Genomic DNA, 18541 nt, shown 5'->3' on the forward strand with positions numbered 1-18541 from the left:
ATTTGACATGAACACTTCAACTGATGATTTCGTCAAAATGATGCAATTACCTTAACAACCTTTCTCCATAGTGCAATACATTGAATCCAACACACAGCAAACCACTCCATACCAGAGTTATATCTAAAAGTGAAACAATAGGCCTACATTTTAACATTGTCTGAAAATAATATTTCCTATCCAAATAAAAATGCTTTGTCATTAAGTTATTATTTTCTGCAATGTACGCCAATCTCTCAACAATGTACGCATTGTGGGGATTTCTATTATTTTGATGAAATTTTTATAGGCTATTGCTGCCCTCTGGTGTAGCCTACTGTTGTGTACTTGTAGGACTATTTGTAAATACAGTTTTTACAAGTCTATATGCATGGGGCCAGTACTACTACAATGCAAGTAACAATTTAGTTCGAAGACAGGTCGAATATATGCAATGTATACATTTTAAATTCCGTAGCTGCACACACCACACCAAAATGATATATTTGATAATTGATGACGTACTTCCAAAACTATTTGCGCACGGGGAGGCAATAGAAGCATTGGAACGAGAGGACAGGACACCATGGTTACAGTTCGTCTGCCACTTTTCTAATGCTGTAGCTAGTTTGAGAGGATTACGGAGCTCGTGTGATTGCATAAATAACGGGAACATTAACTAAAGATACAACTTCAAGGTAAGATTTAATTCCAGCATTTTCTTCTTTGGCTAAAGCATTGCTTCAATTAGATGAAATATTACATTTATAGTGAAGGCAACAGGCAGACCTCGTCATAATCCAGTGGATAAAAACCCGATAGATACCGGATAAAAACCCGATAAATTCCACTTTATGATACAAGTATCAAACTTGGTACAATAATACTAGCCTGGGTACAAGTCTCTTTAGTTAGTCCACTCCCTGTACTCCATGTGCCAATGAGATGGGCCTTTCTGCCATCTTCAAATATGAACATTCTATCATTAATGAGCTCTAGAAGAACAGAAGATTTGATCCTGATTTGATCACCTTCACAGATATCCTCCAATCACAACAATTATGCAAATATTTGAACTATCACTTTTTTTCTCCACAGAACATGGCACAGATAGAACAATGAGACAGATATTTCACCGGATGTATAAATGTGAAGCATCCGGTTGACGTTTCCACTCACTACCAAATATGGTAGTGAGAGGAAGCCCAGTGGCTGGCAGTGAGCAATGATGGAACAAAATTGATTTTGGCCCACATGCTGCGAATTTACTCATCGATTAAACATTTGATCTTAATTCAGTTTTCTGTTCCAAAAACTATAATCTATTATGAACAGAGTGGACAAAGTTTTTTTGTATACTTTTTTTGTAAACTACCATTTGCCAAGGTTTTAAAAAATTGCATTGTTTAGGCGAATTGAGCTATTGCACGCCTCACTTTACAAAGTAGGCGTTCCCTAACGGAAATATGCAAATGAATGCTAGAATGCGCCAATAGGATCTCGTTAGCTCGTGCTTGGCTCTTCCCACCTCCTTGCTTGTTCTGCCCACTATGGCTCATTTGTTCCCATTTGAAATGACAGGTTGTGGTCTATCTTGGTTTAGTTATAAAAATAAAAATACTCTTTGATGATGGTATCCGGTTACCAAGCAACTGTTTTTGTTTGACTAAGTGTTTTAGTCTGGACAAAAAAATGTATTGATGGGGTTACCTGTTTAATAATGGGTTACCTGTTTCTCTGCTGGTATTGTATTACTCCTAAAGTGACGTGTACAGGGCAGGTTTCCTGTCACGTTTCTTAAAATTGACACTAAACAGAATATGTAAGGGATAATCAACGAGGGAAAATGGAAAAAAAATGAATGACACAGAGTTGCATTATTTCCCAGCGAACGCATATAGCTCCGAGTTGATTATCCCTTTTATATTATCGCTATAATTTAACACATTTGACGCAAAAAAAATTGTTCATTTGCAGGTAAAATGTGTTAAATATCCACTGAAGTAAGTAGCAAGTTAACTAGATAGGTACAGTAGTAGCCTTGGTAACCAAACAAACAGAATTGCTAGTTTAGCTATCCAAACCATCAGTCGTAGCTTGCTATTATGAAAATCGAATTCAACAATGCAATTAATGTTTTCAATTCGACTTTTGCTTTCAAAAGCAGATCAAACATAGAGCATGTAAAAATAAGAATGAACTATACAGGAATGCAAACTAGTCACCTTTCGGCAAATTCACTGTTTTTAAACCAGAATAGGTCAGTTACGTGATTCTAATATGCGCGTGATTCTAATATGCGCGTTTGGGTCAATAATGGCTGTAAGCGAACCAGTGATGCGCGTTTTGAGAAATACTGTCTGTATCCAAGGCTCGAGCCTGGGCTCAGCCAGTCATTCACATAACAGAATGCAGCACGTGACTGAGAGAAGAGACAACCAGCTTGCTTAATTACAGCATCAGAACGCACTCTGGAAAGACAGCAGAGAGTGGAAAGGCAGTTTGCCAGTTACAACACACTAGCGCTTCCCCTTATCAACAATGAAGATGTAGGTGAGAAGCCTGGAGATGGAGGTGAGAAGGTGATGAAGCGTACTTCATGAGCTGTAACTGAAAAACAACTGGCATTTGGAAAGTTTGAGGTTAGGGAGCAAGTGTGGTGGAACAATAATTGTTAGCATTGTTAAGTATCTTGCTACAGTACCTGGATCAAATTCTCCATTAGCTAGCAAATGTTGATCAACTTTAGCTAACTTAGCTGATCAAATAATTGAGTTTATGATGTGAAAATGAGATAAATTAACGTTTCGACATCAGATGAGGTAACGTTAACTCGAGGAACCAATTAGCTATAGTATTAACTGGTATACGACTCGTTGCCGTTTCTCTATAACGTTAGTTGCTCACTGGACCCTGGAAATCTGTGTGAAATGTTAACTAGTTAACCTTAATAGTTAACGTAGTTAATTAGCTAGCTATCTATGAACTAATGTTTTCCATCTATGTGGTTAATTTCAGAATGAGAGAATTAGGTGAAAATTAGGATTTGCTTGTTTAACAAGTGCTGGATGCCAGTAGAGGTGAAAAGGAACACCACACACTTTCTGTCTTTTTCAATAAGGTGGATAAAAAGGGGTATGCCAGGTGTACTGCCAACAAAGGGTATCATTCTCTGCTGCTGGCACATTGTATAACAGATGTACACAGGCAGAAAGAGTGCAATGTCATAACATGCAGTGTAGCCCAAATAGGCCAGTTGAGAACAAGTTCTTATTTAAAACTGTGACCTGGCCAAGATAAAGCACAGCAGTGCGAAAAACAACAACAACACATGGGATAAAGAAACATAAAGTCAATAACACAATAGAAACATATATATATAGTGTGTGCAAATGTAGTAAGATTAGGGGGGTAAGGCAATAAATAGGCCATAGTGGCTAAATAATTACAATTTAGCATTAACACTGGAGTGATAGATGTGCAGATGATGATGTGCAAGTAGAGATACTGGGGTGCAAAGAGCAAAAATATTTTTTTTACAGATGGGCTGTGATCAGTAAGCTGCTCTGACAGCTGATGCTGAAAGTTAGTGAGGGAGATATAAGTCTCGAGCTTCAGTGATTTTTGCAATTCGTTCCAGTCATTGGCAGAAGACAACTGAAAATAAAGTTAGCTAAAGGTGGAGTTGGCTTTGGGGCTGACCAATGAAATATACCTGCTGGAGTGCGTGCTACGGGTGGGTGTTGCTATGGTGACCAGTGAGCTGAGATAAGGCAGGGATTTATCTAGCAAAGACTTATAGATGACCTGGAGCCAGTGGGTTTGGCGACGAATATGTAGTGACGGCCAACCAACGAGAGCATACAAATCGCAGTGGTGGGTAGTATATGGGGCTTTGGTGACAAAACGGATGGCACTGTGATAGACTACATCCAGTTTTCTGAGTAGAGTGTTGGAGGCTATTTTGTAAATGACATTGCCAAAGTCAAGGATCGGTAGGATAGTCAGTTTTACGAGGGTATGTTTGGCAGCATGAGTGAAGGAGGCTTTGATGCAAAATAGGAAGCTGATTCTAGATTTAATTTTGGATTAGAGATGCTTAAATGCTAGAAAAATGAAATGCATGCTTTTGAACTTATCGTTGCCCGCACCCGCTGCCCGCAACTACAAATACCTAGGTGTCTGGTTAGACTGTGAACTCTCCTTACATAGTCACATTAACTTCTCTCGGATAGGGGGCAGCATTCGGAAGTTCAACTGCCTGCTACTCATCCCCAGAAGATATTATAAGCATATTATTACATTTGGAACTGTTTGAATCATGTCTGGGAGTATAACAAAACTTATTTAACAGGAGAAACCCAGAGGACAAACCATTCTGATTTTTGTTGTTGTTGAGGTCACTCTCTTTTCAAAGAGTTTTCATTGGGAATCCAGATTTCTAAGGGACCTTCTTGCAGTTCCTACCGCTTCCACTGGATGACAACAGTCTTTAGAAATTGGTTGAGGTTTTTCCTTTGTGTAATAAAGAAGTACGGCTATCCAGAACGAGGGTAACTTGAAGTGTACTGTTAGATAGAGGCACGTGACCAGAAAGCTAGCTACCGTTTGTTTTCCTCCTGTATTGAACACAGATCATCCCGTCTCCAATGGCCATATTGGAAATCACTGCCAGGAGGGTAATGGACAAAATCTGCAAACGCACTATAGCCAAAAATACTTATTTAGACATGCCCTTGCTGTGTGAATTGGGTGGCTCTATCACAAATTCCAAATCATTTTCACGTAGCCGTGATGACCTCTGAATTATTGTGGGGTTTATTTAGTGGGTAGATAACTAACAGATAACTAACAGGAAATTTGAATGGCAGCCATTTTATAAAAATGGCTTCCCTGGTTAACTGACAGTCTTCACAGGCTGCCTCCAATATTTAAAATGTTCCTTAAGGTATTTAGTATTAGTGTACCAGGTTTGATACTTGTATCATAAAATGGAACAATTATTTCACCTGCCCTCTGGCTATGGTGTTTTGTAGCTAGCTGAGTGCAATGTTGAATAGCTTTATAATAATGGTCAACACAATTACCCTTTATCGGTCCAAGCTTGTATTGCATAGGCTTCAGAATTGTTATATTGTGGAACATTTACAGTGTCTTCAGAAAGTCTTCATACCCCTTATTGTACATTTTGTGTTACAGCCTGAATTCAAAAAGGAATAAATATAATTTTCTCACCTATCAACACACAATACCCCATAATCACAAAGTAAAAACATGTTTTTACAAATGTTTGCAAATTTATTGAAAAATAAATTTACACTCATGTCAATAATTTTTTGAAAAACCTTTGGCAGAGATAACAGCTGTGAGTCTTTCTGGGTAAGTCTCTTTCCACCTGGATTGTGCAACATTTCAAAATTATTCAAACTCTGTCAAATAGTTTTCTAAAATCATTTCTTGACAACCATTTTCAGGTCTTACCATAGATTTTCAAGTAGATTTAAGTCCGGAACATTTACTATCTTCTTGGTAAGCAACTCCAGTGTAGATTCTGCCTTGTGTTTTAGGTTATTGTCCTGCTGAAAGGGAATTCATCTTCCAGTGTCTGGTGGAAAGCGGACGGTACCAGGTTTTCCTCTCGGGTTTTGCCTGTGTTTAGCTCCATTCCGTTTATTTTTTATCCTGAAAAACTCCCCAGTCCTTAACAATTACAAGCATACCCATAACGTGATGCAGCCACCACTATGCTTGAAAATATGGAGAGTGGTACTCAGTAATGTGTTGTATTGGATTTGCCCCAGACATTTTATTAAGGAAAAAAAGTGTATTGCTTTGCCACATGTTTTACATGAATACTTTAGTGCCTTGTTGCAAACGGTATGCATGTTTTGGAATATTTGTATTCTGTACAGGCTTCCTTCTTTTCACTCAGTCAATTAGGTTAATGTTGTGGAGTAACTACAATGTTGTTGATCCATTGTCAGTTTTCTCCTATCACAGCCATTAAACTCTGTAACTGTTTTAAAGTCAACATTGGCCTCATGGTGAAATCCCTGAGCGGTTTCCTTCTTCTCCGACAACTGAGTTAGGAAGGACGCCTGTATCTTTATAGTGACTGGGTGTATTGATACACCATCCACAGTGTAATTAATAACTTTACCATGCTAAAAGGGATTATTTTTACCCATCTACCAATCGGTATCCTTCTTTGCGAGGCATTGGAAAACCTTCCAGGTCTTTGTGGTTGAATCTGTGTTTGAAATTCACTGCTCGACTGAGGGACCTTACAGATAATTGTATGTGTGGGGTACAGAGATCAGGTAGTCATTCAAAAATCATGTTAAACACTATTATTGCACACAGCGAATCCTTGCAACTTGTTATGCAACTTAAGAACACAATTACCCCTGAACTTATTTAGGCTTGCCATAACAAAGGGGTTGAATACTTATTGACTCAAGACATTACTGCTTTTCATTTTTTATACATTTGTATAAAATGTGAAAAACATAGTTCAACTTTGACATTATGAGGTATTGTGTGTAGACCAGTGACCAAAAATCTACATTTTATTTTCAGGCTGCAACACAACAAAATGTGGAAAATGCCCAGGGGTGTGAATACTTTCTGAAGGCACTGTATTATTCATTATTCGTAGGCTAAATTCTTATCATTAATATCACACTCAAAATGTATTGAAATAACCTAATAATTAAACATTGTAAAACTAACACACTTTTGCTCTTGTTTTTACTTTGCAACTTGTATAATTTTGCCAATAGGTTAAGCACTTTTGTCTTATGTATTGAATACAAGACTGTATTTATTTGCAAGAATAAAAATGTATCTAAACAAACTGCTATATTCTCCCGCTGGCCCAAAAATGTTTGGGTTATTTCAAGCAAATATTGAATTTATTGACAATTTCATAGTGTTACGTTTTGTAATCATGCCTAGGTTATAGTTTTGACAGGTGAGGAACAAGAGTTATGCAATGGAGCAGTATATTGCTACCATCATTGTTAGATGGTAGACTTGATTCGAAACTGTTGTCTCTGCTGTAAACTTTAGTTCTGTCCTCAGTCTTCAGCAGATGGTCAACTGTTTACACACAACATTGAAAGTATGTGATGACTTTGTAACTCTCCCACCCCCTTCCTATTAACTACTTATAACTTACCATAACCCCTTTCTCCTATTAACCACTTATAACTTGTTATGAGCTAACATTTAAACATTTCATTCCAATGTCCCTTCAAGCCTTATGGACATGGAGGAGGTATGTGGCGGTCTGTGATCTCAGTGTGTAACCAGCTGGGTGTGGACTGTGTGTGTGTTGCCTCCTCTGTTAGATCAGCATGACCTCGGAATGAGCCTCCCTCCTCACTGGAAGGTGATATGATGTTTTTTCTTTGTGTGGTGCATGAGGGAACATTATCTGATGTATTTCTGTCAGCTGTGGAATGCCCAACCATGCATCTGTATTGCCAAGATCAAGCTCCCTGCAAAATGATCCAGTTTCTTAATAGCTTATTAAATTTGACCATGCACTTTGTTGCTTAAACTAAAGTTATTAAACTGCCGTTCAAATATACACATGTGCATACAGTCACTCAGTTGCTTGTTTACTGTAGGCCTACAATGCATCTGTTGTTGTTGTTTTGTTTGTTGCTTGTGTTTGCATGAGCCATGTCCCTATTTTTAGACATACCGCACAGTGTCTTTTTTATTTTTATTTATTTAACCTTTACTTAACTAGGCAAGTCAGTTAAGACGGCATACCCCAGCCAAACCCTCCCCTAACTAGGACGATGCTGGGCCTATGGGGACAGCCGATCACAGATGGCTGTGATACAGCCCGGGATCGGTGATGCCTTCTGCACTGAGATGCATTGCCTTAGACCACTGCGCCACTCGGGAGTTTCTGTCTATGCACCAGTGCTCACTTCCTCCTCCCCTCTCTGCCACTTCCTGTTTTAAGGCAAACCATGGTCGTTTCCTGAAACCTCAACCTGACAATGCCTGTAGTCACTCACCTCCATATGAGTTTGCGTGGTTTAAGCTAAATCTCTACATAAATCAGATGGAGGCACACATAGCAAGTGTTGCACTGAGTGTCTCTGGAGGACAATCCCATGGACAGGGGGAGTGAATGACACTCCAGGAAGTAGGCTTTTGTAGGGAGTGGGTGAGGCGTCAGAGGAACAGCTCTATTGTTTTGTCAGGGAGATGGTGCCTTAGGCTGAGTGGAGGTAAAGAGGGAGATTAAAGGGAGAGGGAGCAGATGGGGGCTGTAGGAATCCAACACAGATGGACAGCGAGCAGTAGAAGGTGTGTGATACTGTAGACTCATATACTAGACAGAGCCACAGACATAGTAGCAAAATTATATTTTTTGCTGTTTACACAACCTCACAATGACCTCCTTTCAAATGCACCTTTAACCTTTTTTCTGGACAAAGCACTTCTCTCACAGAACACTGTTTAAGCGTAAATGCTGTATAATACATTAACAAACTGGGTGAAGGGGAGTAGGAGTGGCAGAATAAAGGCTGAGAGAAAGGGAAAGATGTCTAGCAAGAGTTGGCATGTAGAGATAAAGATGAGTTTACTGCTCTATGCCAGGGATTATACCTGATACTCATTAGTCTACCTCTTTTACGCTGTCACCACTCACCACACATGCATTGTGTGTGTGTGTGTGTGTACTTGTGTTTGTGTCACTGATGTAGCACTGATGTCCGTCTGGTCTTCCTATTAATATTTTATGTATAAAGGGTGTGTGTGTGTGTGTGTGTGTGTGTGTGTGTGTGTGTGTGTGTGTGTGTGTGTGTGTGTGTGTGTGTGTGTGTGTGTGTGTGTGTGTGTGTGTGTGTGTGTGAGCCATTGTCCAAGAAATATGCTTCAAATGTGTGTGTGTGTGTGTGTGTGTGTGTGTGTGTGTGTGTGTGTGTGTGTGTGTGTGTGAGAGAGAGAATGGCATCCAGTGGGATAATCCCCTCTGGCCTTGCTCAGTCTTCCCCGCCCCAAATTATCATTATCATTCCTCCATGGTTCAGCATGCCAGTGGTGGAAGACGGCAATAAAAACACAATGAGGGGAAAGAGCATGTCCTGCTGTTGTAGTGTAACAGACTATAGGCCTAAAGCCTATCAATGCTGTTTCATGTAGCTTTTATCAACATATGTATTTGTTGGATATAGAGGCTACAGTATCATGCACAATGTTGCTGTTTTTGAATTGGTCATGTAATTATCTGTCATTTCACAAGTTACAGTCAGGCGGTTGGTGGACTATGCTACTGGGAGAAGGACTGAACATAAAGATCATGAAGTTATTTAGGCACTAGTCTTATGTTAAATAGTGTTTAAAAGCATTGTTGTTTATTGTTGTTGCGTGAAAAAGGGGTGGAGAGATATCATGCACTGTGGGTCCCTTAGGATTGGGTGGAGAGATATCTCTCACAATTCTGCACACCACCCTTAAGTGACTCTGTTCAGAGGGGAACAGAGAAATGAGAGAGAGGCTCCATCTGGAATACATTATTCAAATTCCACAAGGCTGGATATCTGATGATGTTGGCAAGAGAGAGAGGGAAGTTGGGGTGTGTTGGGTAGAGAGAGAGGGAAGTTGGAGGTTGTTGGGTAGAGAAAGAGGGAAGTTGGGGGGTGTTGGGTAGAGAGAGAGGGAAGTTGGGGGGTGTTGGGTAGAGAGGGACGTTGGGGGGTGTTGGGTAGAGAGAGAGAGGAACGTTGGGGTGTGTTGGGTAGAGAGAGAGGAAAGTTGAGGTGTGTTGGGTAGAGAGAGAGGGAAGTTGGAGGGTGTTGGGTAGAGAGAGAGGGAAGTTGGAGGGTGTTGGGTAGAGAGAGAGGGAAGTTGGAGGGTGTTGGGTAGAGAGAGGGAAGTTGGGGGGTTTTGGGTAGAACCCAACCGATTAGGCTATATCCGTTCACTGTTAATATAGGTCTTTTACCGACATATCGTATCGAACAATAATTCCACCGATAACCAATATTCAATAAATAGGATGAATAAGGTAATCACATGCTTATCCAAACACTTTTCTAATGATGTCATTATCACAATGTAAGGAATCATCATTTGAAGCATATTTCTTGGACAATGGCTCTTTTGGATGGCAAATTATTAGGGCTGGGAATTGCCAGGGTCCTCGCGATACGATATTATCGTGATACTTAGGTGATACCTCGGTGCCGATGCGGTATGTATTGTATTGTATCATATAGTTTTGAAAATATTGCAATATTATTTTTGTGCTAGTTTGCTGTACCTGCCCCAAAACTCGTATTTCGCATTCATAGCTTGTTCTCCATCTTCTTTTTAAACAGGGAGCCAATTTGTTTTCAGCTGTTTTATTCCCATGGCTAATCAAAACTAGTTTTCTCATGGCTCTCTCTTGTCCATCTGCAGCAGCAATACAAATAAAGCCTTTTGTATATTAACACTCACACTTGATTCTTTTCCCTCTTACTAGCTAGCTCTGAAAGCTACTTTTTTATGTACTTACTATGACTGTGATCTTAAAATGAATGCACTAACTGTAAGTCGCTCTGGATAAGAGTTTCTGCTTAATGACTAATGACTAGAATGTAAATGTAAAAGATGGAGAACAAGCTATGAATGAAAAATACTGACAAGTTTTTCCCCCATCACTACAATTTATGAGAAGAGTGTGGGAAAATGACACTTTGTTATCAGAAGATATATTGGTAAGTTTTACTCGCCAAAAAAATCGGAATCAGTATCGGACCCAAAAAAACATATCGGTTGGGCTCTAGTGTTGGGTTTTTAAATTGTAGTATTAGTAACTGAAAATCATAACAGATATGGAGGCAGCAGTAGGGGGGCGCTGTCCTCAAATGGTCCCTGCTATCCGGGATCTGACATCACCCCATTGAAGTTGACATTTAAAATAGTTAAGGTTATGGTTAAGTAAGGGTTATGATTAAGGTTAGGATAAGGGTAGAGGTTGGGGTTTAGGTTAAGGACGTCCCAAGGATCCAGAATAGTACTAACAATCCTCAAACTGAAGTCAGGGGGTGAGGTCACTGTAGCGTGAAAGAGACTGTCAAATAAGTGCACTGCTGCTCCACTATGTGTATACTGTACATAGGGGGTTAGTGGATATATCACTAACACACTCACAAAACGTGTGAACATATACCAGTACTCTACAAACATATTTCATATATATATATAGATAGAGTGGCAGAGTAGTTGCGTAAGCCTATAAGTAATGAGACATTTCTGCACTGGTGTTCTTGTAAGAGAGTGATACATCTTGTGTTTGCACAGTTTTTTTTCCATGGACGGGAAGAGAGCCAATGAGAGGGTTAGGTATGAAATTCATCTTGTTGGTGTGACAGTTCTATCGCTATTATCGCCTATGAATCTGTTTCAGCTTGTAAGAGAAGAGAAGAAGGAGGGAGGGATAGAATGCACTCGGGCCACGTCATGTGATTTTTGTTTGTATCATTTTTTATAGAGTTTCAGAACGGTTACATGTGTCTTAACGTCCCATGGGCTGTTAGCAGATTTTTCCAAACCTTTTGAACTCTCTTTTCTTTGGCCCAGCTCAGCCAGCATACTTTCCCTCGTCTTTTTCTCTCTCTCTCTTTTTTTTTGGAAGGTGCTCCGGTCCAAGTGTGTGACGTGTTAGTGGAGTTACAGCCTGTGTTTCGCAGTGGTGATACTTGCGGACGAATGGAGGAGAGGATGTTTACTTGACCTGTCAATGGGACTACAGGGCTGAAGTTGTAAACAAGTTGAACTGCTGGTATTTATTTAGGCTTGACGCTGTGTGCTTTGTCCTCATAGGGTGGCACAACGGACAGAGAGAACAGCGGGAGAGCGTAGTGTGAGGGTGTGTATGTGTGTTTGGAAGAGAGAAACAGACTGACAGAAACAGAGACAGCATGTAGTGTGTGTGAAGGAGAGAGTAACCGTAACCTGGATCTATTGCACATGGACAGAGGGAGGTAGATGAGCCACTAGAACACCTAGGGAGTCTTCCTGATGTGGAGGGAGGACCACTGACGCCAGAGAAGACCAGAGAGGGAGATCAACAACACTAAGCTAGGCCAGGATGAGGTACCGAGGCAGGGTAAGATCCTTATCCCTTCTCTACATGCTGCTCATAACATGTCTTAGGTGTGTGTGTGTGTGTGTGTGTGTGTGTGTGTGTGTGTGTGTGTGTGTGTGTGTGTGTGTGTGTGTGTGTGTGTGTGTGTGTGTGTGTGTGTGTGTGTGTGTGTGTGTGTGCGTGGCGGACATTTTGTCAGTCCCCACAAGGGAAAAAGGCTATTTTAGGGTTACGTTTAGAATAAGGGTTAGGTTGGTGCTCCCGAGTGGCGCAGCGGTCTAAGGCGCTGCATCTCAGTGCGGGCGTCACTACAGACACCCTGGTTTGAGTCCAGGCTGTATCACAATCGGACGCGATTGAGAGTCCCATAGGGCGGCGCACAATTGGCCCAGTGTCATCCGGGTTTGGTCGGTGTAGGCCGTCATTGTAAATAAGAATTTGTTCTTAACTGACTTGCCTAGTTAAATAAAACAAAATGAATAAATAGGCTTAAGGGTTAATGCTAGAGATCAAAACAAACTTTATTTGTCACATGCGCCGAATACAACAAGTGTAGACTTTACCGTGAAGTGCAGTTCAAGAAGAGTTAGGTTTAGGGTTAGGGAAAATAGGATTTTGAATGGGAATCATTTTTTTGGTCCCCACAAGGATTGTAAAACAAACATTTGGACTATAGTTCTCCCACCATTACTATGAGTCATTACATTGCCTGGGACTGGCACTAGGCTCTCCTGGGATATACTGTAGCTGGTGGCTGGTATTTTTCCACTCTGTCCAGTGCTAGCACATCCATGCTGGAGCAACAGCTGTGGAGCTGGTGTGTGTCCACCCATAGTAGGTATGTCTGGGGACGGAGCAGAGGGGCGCCTTATAAGGAAGAGACTGAGGGGAATCAGCCCAGCACCCCTGCCTTAAGGGGCCCAGAGCCAAGTCCTGCTGAAGCCTCCCTGCTGCCTCTCATAGATGCACCACTCACAACCCTCTTGGCTCCATAGGACTACATAACCCTCAACCTTCACCTAGTTGTTGTGTGTATGTACTGACATGTACAGTATGTGTAACTGATAGATGCACACACACACACTACATGTTAATGTTTTTAAATGTATGTCAATTGTAAAGTATTTTCTCTGTAATGTATGTGTCGGGACCCCAGTAAGACGAGCTGTTGCTGTTGGCGTCGGCTAATGTGGATACTAATAAATCAAATTAAAATAGGACTACAACACCCACAAGACTCTCTACTCCATAAGACGAAAACACTCACATCCCTCACTACTACGGGTGCGTTCGTAAGTTCTCGCAGGAGTGCCAGAGCGCCCTAAGAGTGTGCTCTGGGCATTCGTAAATTCAGAGCGTTGTAAGATTGTGCGTTCGTAAATTCAGACTGTTTCGCACTCTGAGCGTTCAGAGCGCACACTGGAAGCTCTGGCCAAGGAGTAGGGTTGATCCGAGCGTTCTGACCTCACAGCGGCAGTCAAGCACCGAAATTAACTGGCTAAAGTTAGCTAACTGGCTAGCTACTTCCAGACATAAATGACAGAACAACTCACTTTGTCCATTTTCTTTGCCCTAGCAGAGCTATTTAGGCTGTTTTCATGTCATCCAGAGGATTTGTGACTAACTGTGCTGCTGGAAACAATTGAATTACACCTTTTTGCCAACGTTTAATGATACCGGCCATATTCAATGGGTGTTGAGCATTCGTAAATTCATCAGTGATACAAATGCACCCTCCATAGTACAGTATTGCAGCAACAACAGCCCTCACCGCTCTATTGGACTACAACTTCCACAATCCTCACTGCTTTTCAAGACGACTCCTTTCACAGCCCTCACTGCTCCATAGGATTGCAACACACAAAACTACAACACCAACGACTACAACACCTACAGTTGAAGTCAGACGTTTACCTACACCTTAGCCAAATACATTTAATCTCAGTTTTTCACAATTCCTGACATTTAATCCTAGTAAAAATGTAATTTCGTAGGTCAGTTAGGATCACCACTTTATCTTAAGAATGTGAAATGTCAGAATAATAGTTGAGAGAATTATTTATTTACGCTTTTATTTCTTTCATCACATTCCCAGTGGGTCAGAAGTTTACATACAGTCAATTAGTATTTGGTGGCATTTCCTTCAAATTGTTTAACTTGGGTCAAATGTTTCGGGTAGCCTTCCACAAGCTTCCCACAATAAGTTGGGTGAATTTTGGCCCATTTCCTCCTGACAAAGCTGGTGTAAATGAGTCAGGTTTTGTAGGCCTCCTTGCTCGCACACGTTTTTTCAGTTCTGCCCACAAATATTCTATGGGATTGAGGTCAGGGCTTTGTGATGGCCACTCCAATATCCTGACTTTGTTGTCCTTAAGCCATTTTGCCACAACATTGGAAGTATGATTGGGGTCATTGTCCATTTGGAAGACCCATTTGTGACCAAGCTTTAACTTCCTGACTGATGTCTTGAGATGTTGCGTCAATATATCCACATAATTTTCCTTCCTCATGTGGCCATCTATTTTATGAAGTGCACCAGTACCTCCTGCAGCAAAGCTCCCCACAATATGATGCTGCCACCCCGGTGCTTCAAGGTTAGGATGGTGTTCTTCGGCTTGCAATCCTCCCCCTTTTTCCTCCAAACATAATGATGGTCATTATGGCCAAACAATTTGTATTTCTTTAGACCAGAAGACATTTCTCCAAAAGGTACGATCTTTGTCTTCATGTGCAGTTGCAAACCGTAGTCTGGCTTTTTTTATGGTGGTTTTGGAGCAGTGGCTTCTTCCTTGCTGAGCGGCCTTCCAGGTTATGTCGATATAGGACTCGTTTTACTGTGGATATAGATACTTTTGTACTTGTTTCCTCCAGCATCTTCACAAGAACCTTTGCTGCTGTTCTGGGAATGATTTGCACTTTTCTCACCAAAGTACGTTCTAGGAGACAGAATGCGTCTCCTTCCTGAGCGGTATGATGGCTGCATGGTCCCATGGTGTTTATACTTGCATACTATTGTTTGTACAGATGAACGTGGTACTTTCAGGCGTTTTTTTCTGAGGTCTTGGCTGATTTCTTTTGATTTTCTCATGATGTGTAGCAAAGAGGCACTGAGTTTGAAGGTAGGCCTTGAAATACATCCACAGGTACACCTCCAATTGACTCAAATTATTTCAATTGGCTTAACAGACGCTTCTAAAGCCATGACGTAATTTTCGGTAATTTTCCAACTTTTTAAAGGCACAGTTGACTTAATGTATATAAACTTCTGACCCACTGGAATTGTGATACAGTGAATTATAAGTTAAATAATCTCTCTGTAAACAATTTTTGGAAAAATAACTTAACAAAACTATAGTTTGTTAACAAGAAATTTGTGGAGTCGTTAAAAAACGAGTTTTAATGACTCCAACCTAAGGGTATGTAAACTTCCGACTTCAACTCTACATCCTCACAGGTCCATCAAACTTCATTACCCACAGGGCCGATGGATACTCTACACAGAGTCTTGTGATTTTCTTATATTATATAGAACACTCATCTCTTCTAAGGGCCACAGGACCCTGTTCACGGGGCCACAGTAACTAGGCCTATACTACTTGAGAGTCCACTCACAACCCAACCTCTTAAGGATCGGACCCTTTTTTTCAGTTTTCGCCTAAAATGACGTACCCAACTCCAACTGCTCAGGACCGGAAGCAAGGATATGCCAATTATTGATGCCATTTCAAAGGGAACACTTTGAAGTTTGTGGGAATGTGAAATTCATGTAGGAGAATATAACACATTTAGATCTGGTAAAAGATCATTTTTTTGTCCCATCATCTTTTTAATGCAAGAGAACATAACGTAACTATTCCAGGTTAGCCACAATTTAGATTTTGGCACCTAGATGGCAGCAGTGTATGTGCAACGTTTTAGACTGATTCAATGAACCATTGCATTTCTGTTCAAAATGTTCTATCAAGACTGCCTAAATGTGTCTAATTGGTTTATTAATACATTTTCGAGTTCATAGCTGTGCACTCTCCTCAAACAATAACATGGTATTCTTTCACTGTAATAGCTACTGTAAATTGGACAATGTTAGTTAGATTTAACAAAAATGTGAGCTTTCTGCCCATTTCAGATATTTCTATGTCCTCAGAAATGTTCTTGTTACTTCAAACCTCATGCTAATCACATTAGCCTAAGTTAGCTTAACCGTCCCGTGGGGGGGACACCGATCCCGTAGAGGATGAGGCAGCATTTTAGAGAAACACACAAACAGCCAAACAGCCAAACACACAAAAGACACATTCAGTGGAGATCCCTGAATACCTGACCCTAAGCCTGACTCTAAAATACCTTCAGGAAAATCACTATACGTGCGTGTGTGTGTGTGTGTGTGTGTGTGTGTGTGTGTGTGTGTGTGTGTGTGTGTGTGTGTGTGTGTGTGTGTGTGTGTGTGTGTGTGTGTGTGTGTGTGTGTGTGTGTGTGTGTGTGTGTGTGTGTGTGTGTGTGTGTGTGTGTGTGTGTGTGTGTGCGTGAGGGGATTCCTCTGTGTGTTTTACTTTCTGCAGGAAGGTCAGCTGCAAGAACAATACTCTGAGGTGGAGGGGGGCTGGGTAGGAGTGCAGAGTGGAAGTGTCTCCTGGCTTTCCCCTGCTCATAGTTCTTGGCTTCACTCCACTGTTGTCCTTGTGTTGTTTCAAGGATTTTCCACCATTAAGCATTCAGAGATAACGACCAGTTAGTGACATTAACCAACCCCTAACGACACCCCTGAGAGGACTGTGTGTTCCCAAAGCCCCTGGCCCCATTGTTCCTCTCCCAGTGTGCCTTTGTGTGTGTGTGTGTGTTGGGGGGCTTGCTTACGCACTTCAAATGATTACACCTGATACAGTGAGTGATCAAACAGACTAGAGGGTGATTGGTTGTAGTGGAACGGTCGTGGAATGCAGGATGTAACCTAGACATTTCTGTTCTGTACTGGTGGATAATAGTAGTCGTAACTGGATAATGCACACACCAATTCACGGTAGGTATATTTTTTGTGTCTGTTCTCTTCTGATATTTTCAGATTAACATGTCGGTGAACTTCTCTGGGTATTATTTCCCTGTCTGTGCTCCGTTTGTCATCAGAATACCAGGGTTTACATGTACACACACCTTTTTAGCAGCATTGGTCAGAACCTGACTGGCGCTAAAGCCTGTATTTACTGTATCCCAATATGCTATCTCACAATCACACAATAGAGGATCTTAGAGACACTGTTTATATTAAGGATTATTGAAATGGCTTCATTGTTTGATTTATGTTCTGCATGTCTGAACGTCCTGTGTGTGCTTTACTCTGGTTGATATGGTTGTTCCTGACAAGATTCTTGTGGAGGTGTTTATTTGCAGTGCTGTGGTGTTGTCAGTATACGCCCAATCCCAACTCGACCCTCTGCCCTACCCTCCATGACCGGGAGCCCCAAAAGGCGGTGCAGAATTGGCCAGCACCATCCGGGTTAGGGGAGGGTTTAGCCGGCAGGGCTTTTCATGGCTTATCTATCTCTAATAACTCCTTGTGGCAGGCCGTGCGCCTGCAAGCTGACCTCTGTCGTCAGTCGGACGGTGGTTTCTCCGACACATTGGTTCTGCTGACTTCTGGGTTAAAGCTGCAATATGTCACCAAATCTGACAAAATTCACATAGAACTGTGAGTTAGAGATATGCCATTCTCATTGAACGCAAGTCTAAGAAGCGGTAGATCTGTTCTATGTGCTATATTTCTATGCTTCCCATGCTTAAGTCTCATTTTTGCGTCTTTTACTTTTGGTTTTGTACACCAGCTTCAAACAGCTGAAAATACAATATTCTTAGTTATTGAAAATATATTTCACAGCGGTTTAGATGGTAAAAAGAAAAACATTTCAGGTCTAGTTGAAGTGCATAGTGGTGGGTTTCAATTTGGATAAAAGCGTCTGCATAATTGCATTTATTATTATTATTATTATATTATTTGGGATTGTATGTATCTGGGAAAGAGTGGCAGGCAATGATGTCTCCTCCTTCTATCCCCCTCCCTTTCTCTCTCTCTCTATAGGAGTTGGGAGGTGAGGGCAGAGTTCATAGAGTTATGGAGAGTACTCTGACAGCCCGGGACAGGGTGGGGGTGCAGGACTTTGTGCTGTTGGAGAACTACACTAGCGAGGCGGCCTTCATTGAGAACCTGCGTCGACGCTTTGGAGAGAAACTCATCTATGTAAAGAATCATATCATATAGGCTATATGGAAATCTTATCATAAAATGACTCTGCATACAGATGCAGGATCTCAATTGGATCACTCTTTTGTTGCTGAGAATTTTCCTGCACAGCAGGAATGCAAACTTGTAGTGGATTCGAGGTTTAAAAAGGCTTCTAAAGTTTGTATTGTCCACTTGATTTGCCTTGTACACTACAAGAAATGTCCAATAATTATATAATCCACAG

General features: G+C 41.2%; 1 protein-coding gene across 4 annotated transcripts in view; it reads left to right on the top strand.

The window, feature by feature from the left end:
• Positions 1-529: 529 nt before the first annotated feature.
• The window catches only part of LOC135550577 (unconventional myosin-Ic-like), a 30467-nt gene continuing 12455 nt past the window's right edge, over positions 530-18541 (top strand). The window contains exons 1-3 of one of the 4 annotated variants that reach the window (XM_064981514.1): positions 530-677; positions 7332-7372; positions 18154-18312. In XM_064981514.1, the coding sequence (XP_064837586.1) occupies positions 7349-7372; positions 18154-18312 (183 nt within the window). In that variant the 5' untranslated portion in view covers positions 530-677; positions 7332-7348. Of the gene's footprint in view, positions 678-7331; positions 7373-11409; positions 12104-16896; positions 17101-18153; positions 18313-18541 lie in introns of those variants that run through there. The other 3 variants (XM_064981517.1, XM_064981515.1, XM_064981516.1) reach the window with 3 other exon arrangements.

The sequence above is a fragment of the Oncorhynchus masou genome, chromosome 12 (assembly GCF_036934945.1).
Source record: "Oncorhynchus masou masou isolate Uvic2021 chromosome 12, UVic_Omas_1.1, whole genome shotgun sequence".
Taxonomy (NCBI): domain Eukaryota; kingdom Metazoa; phylum Chordata; class Actinopteri; order Salmoniformes; family Salmonidae; genus Oncorhynchus; species Oncorhynchus masou.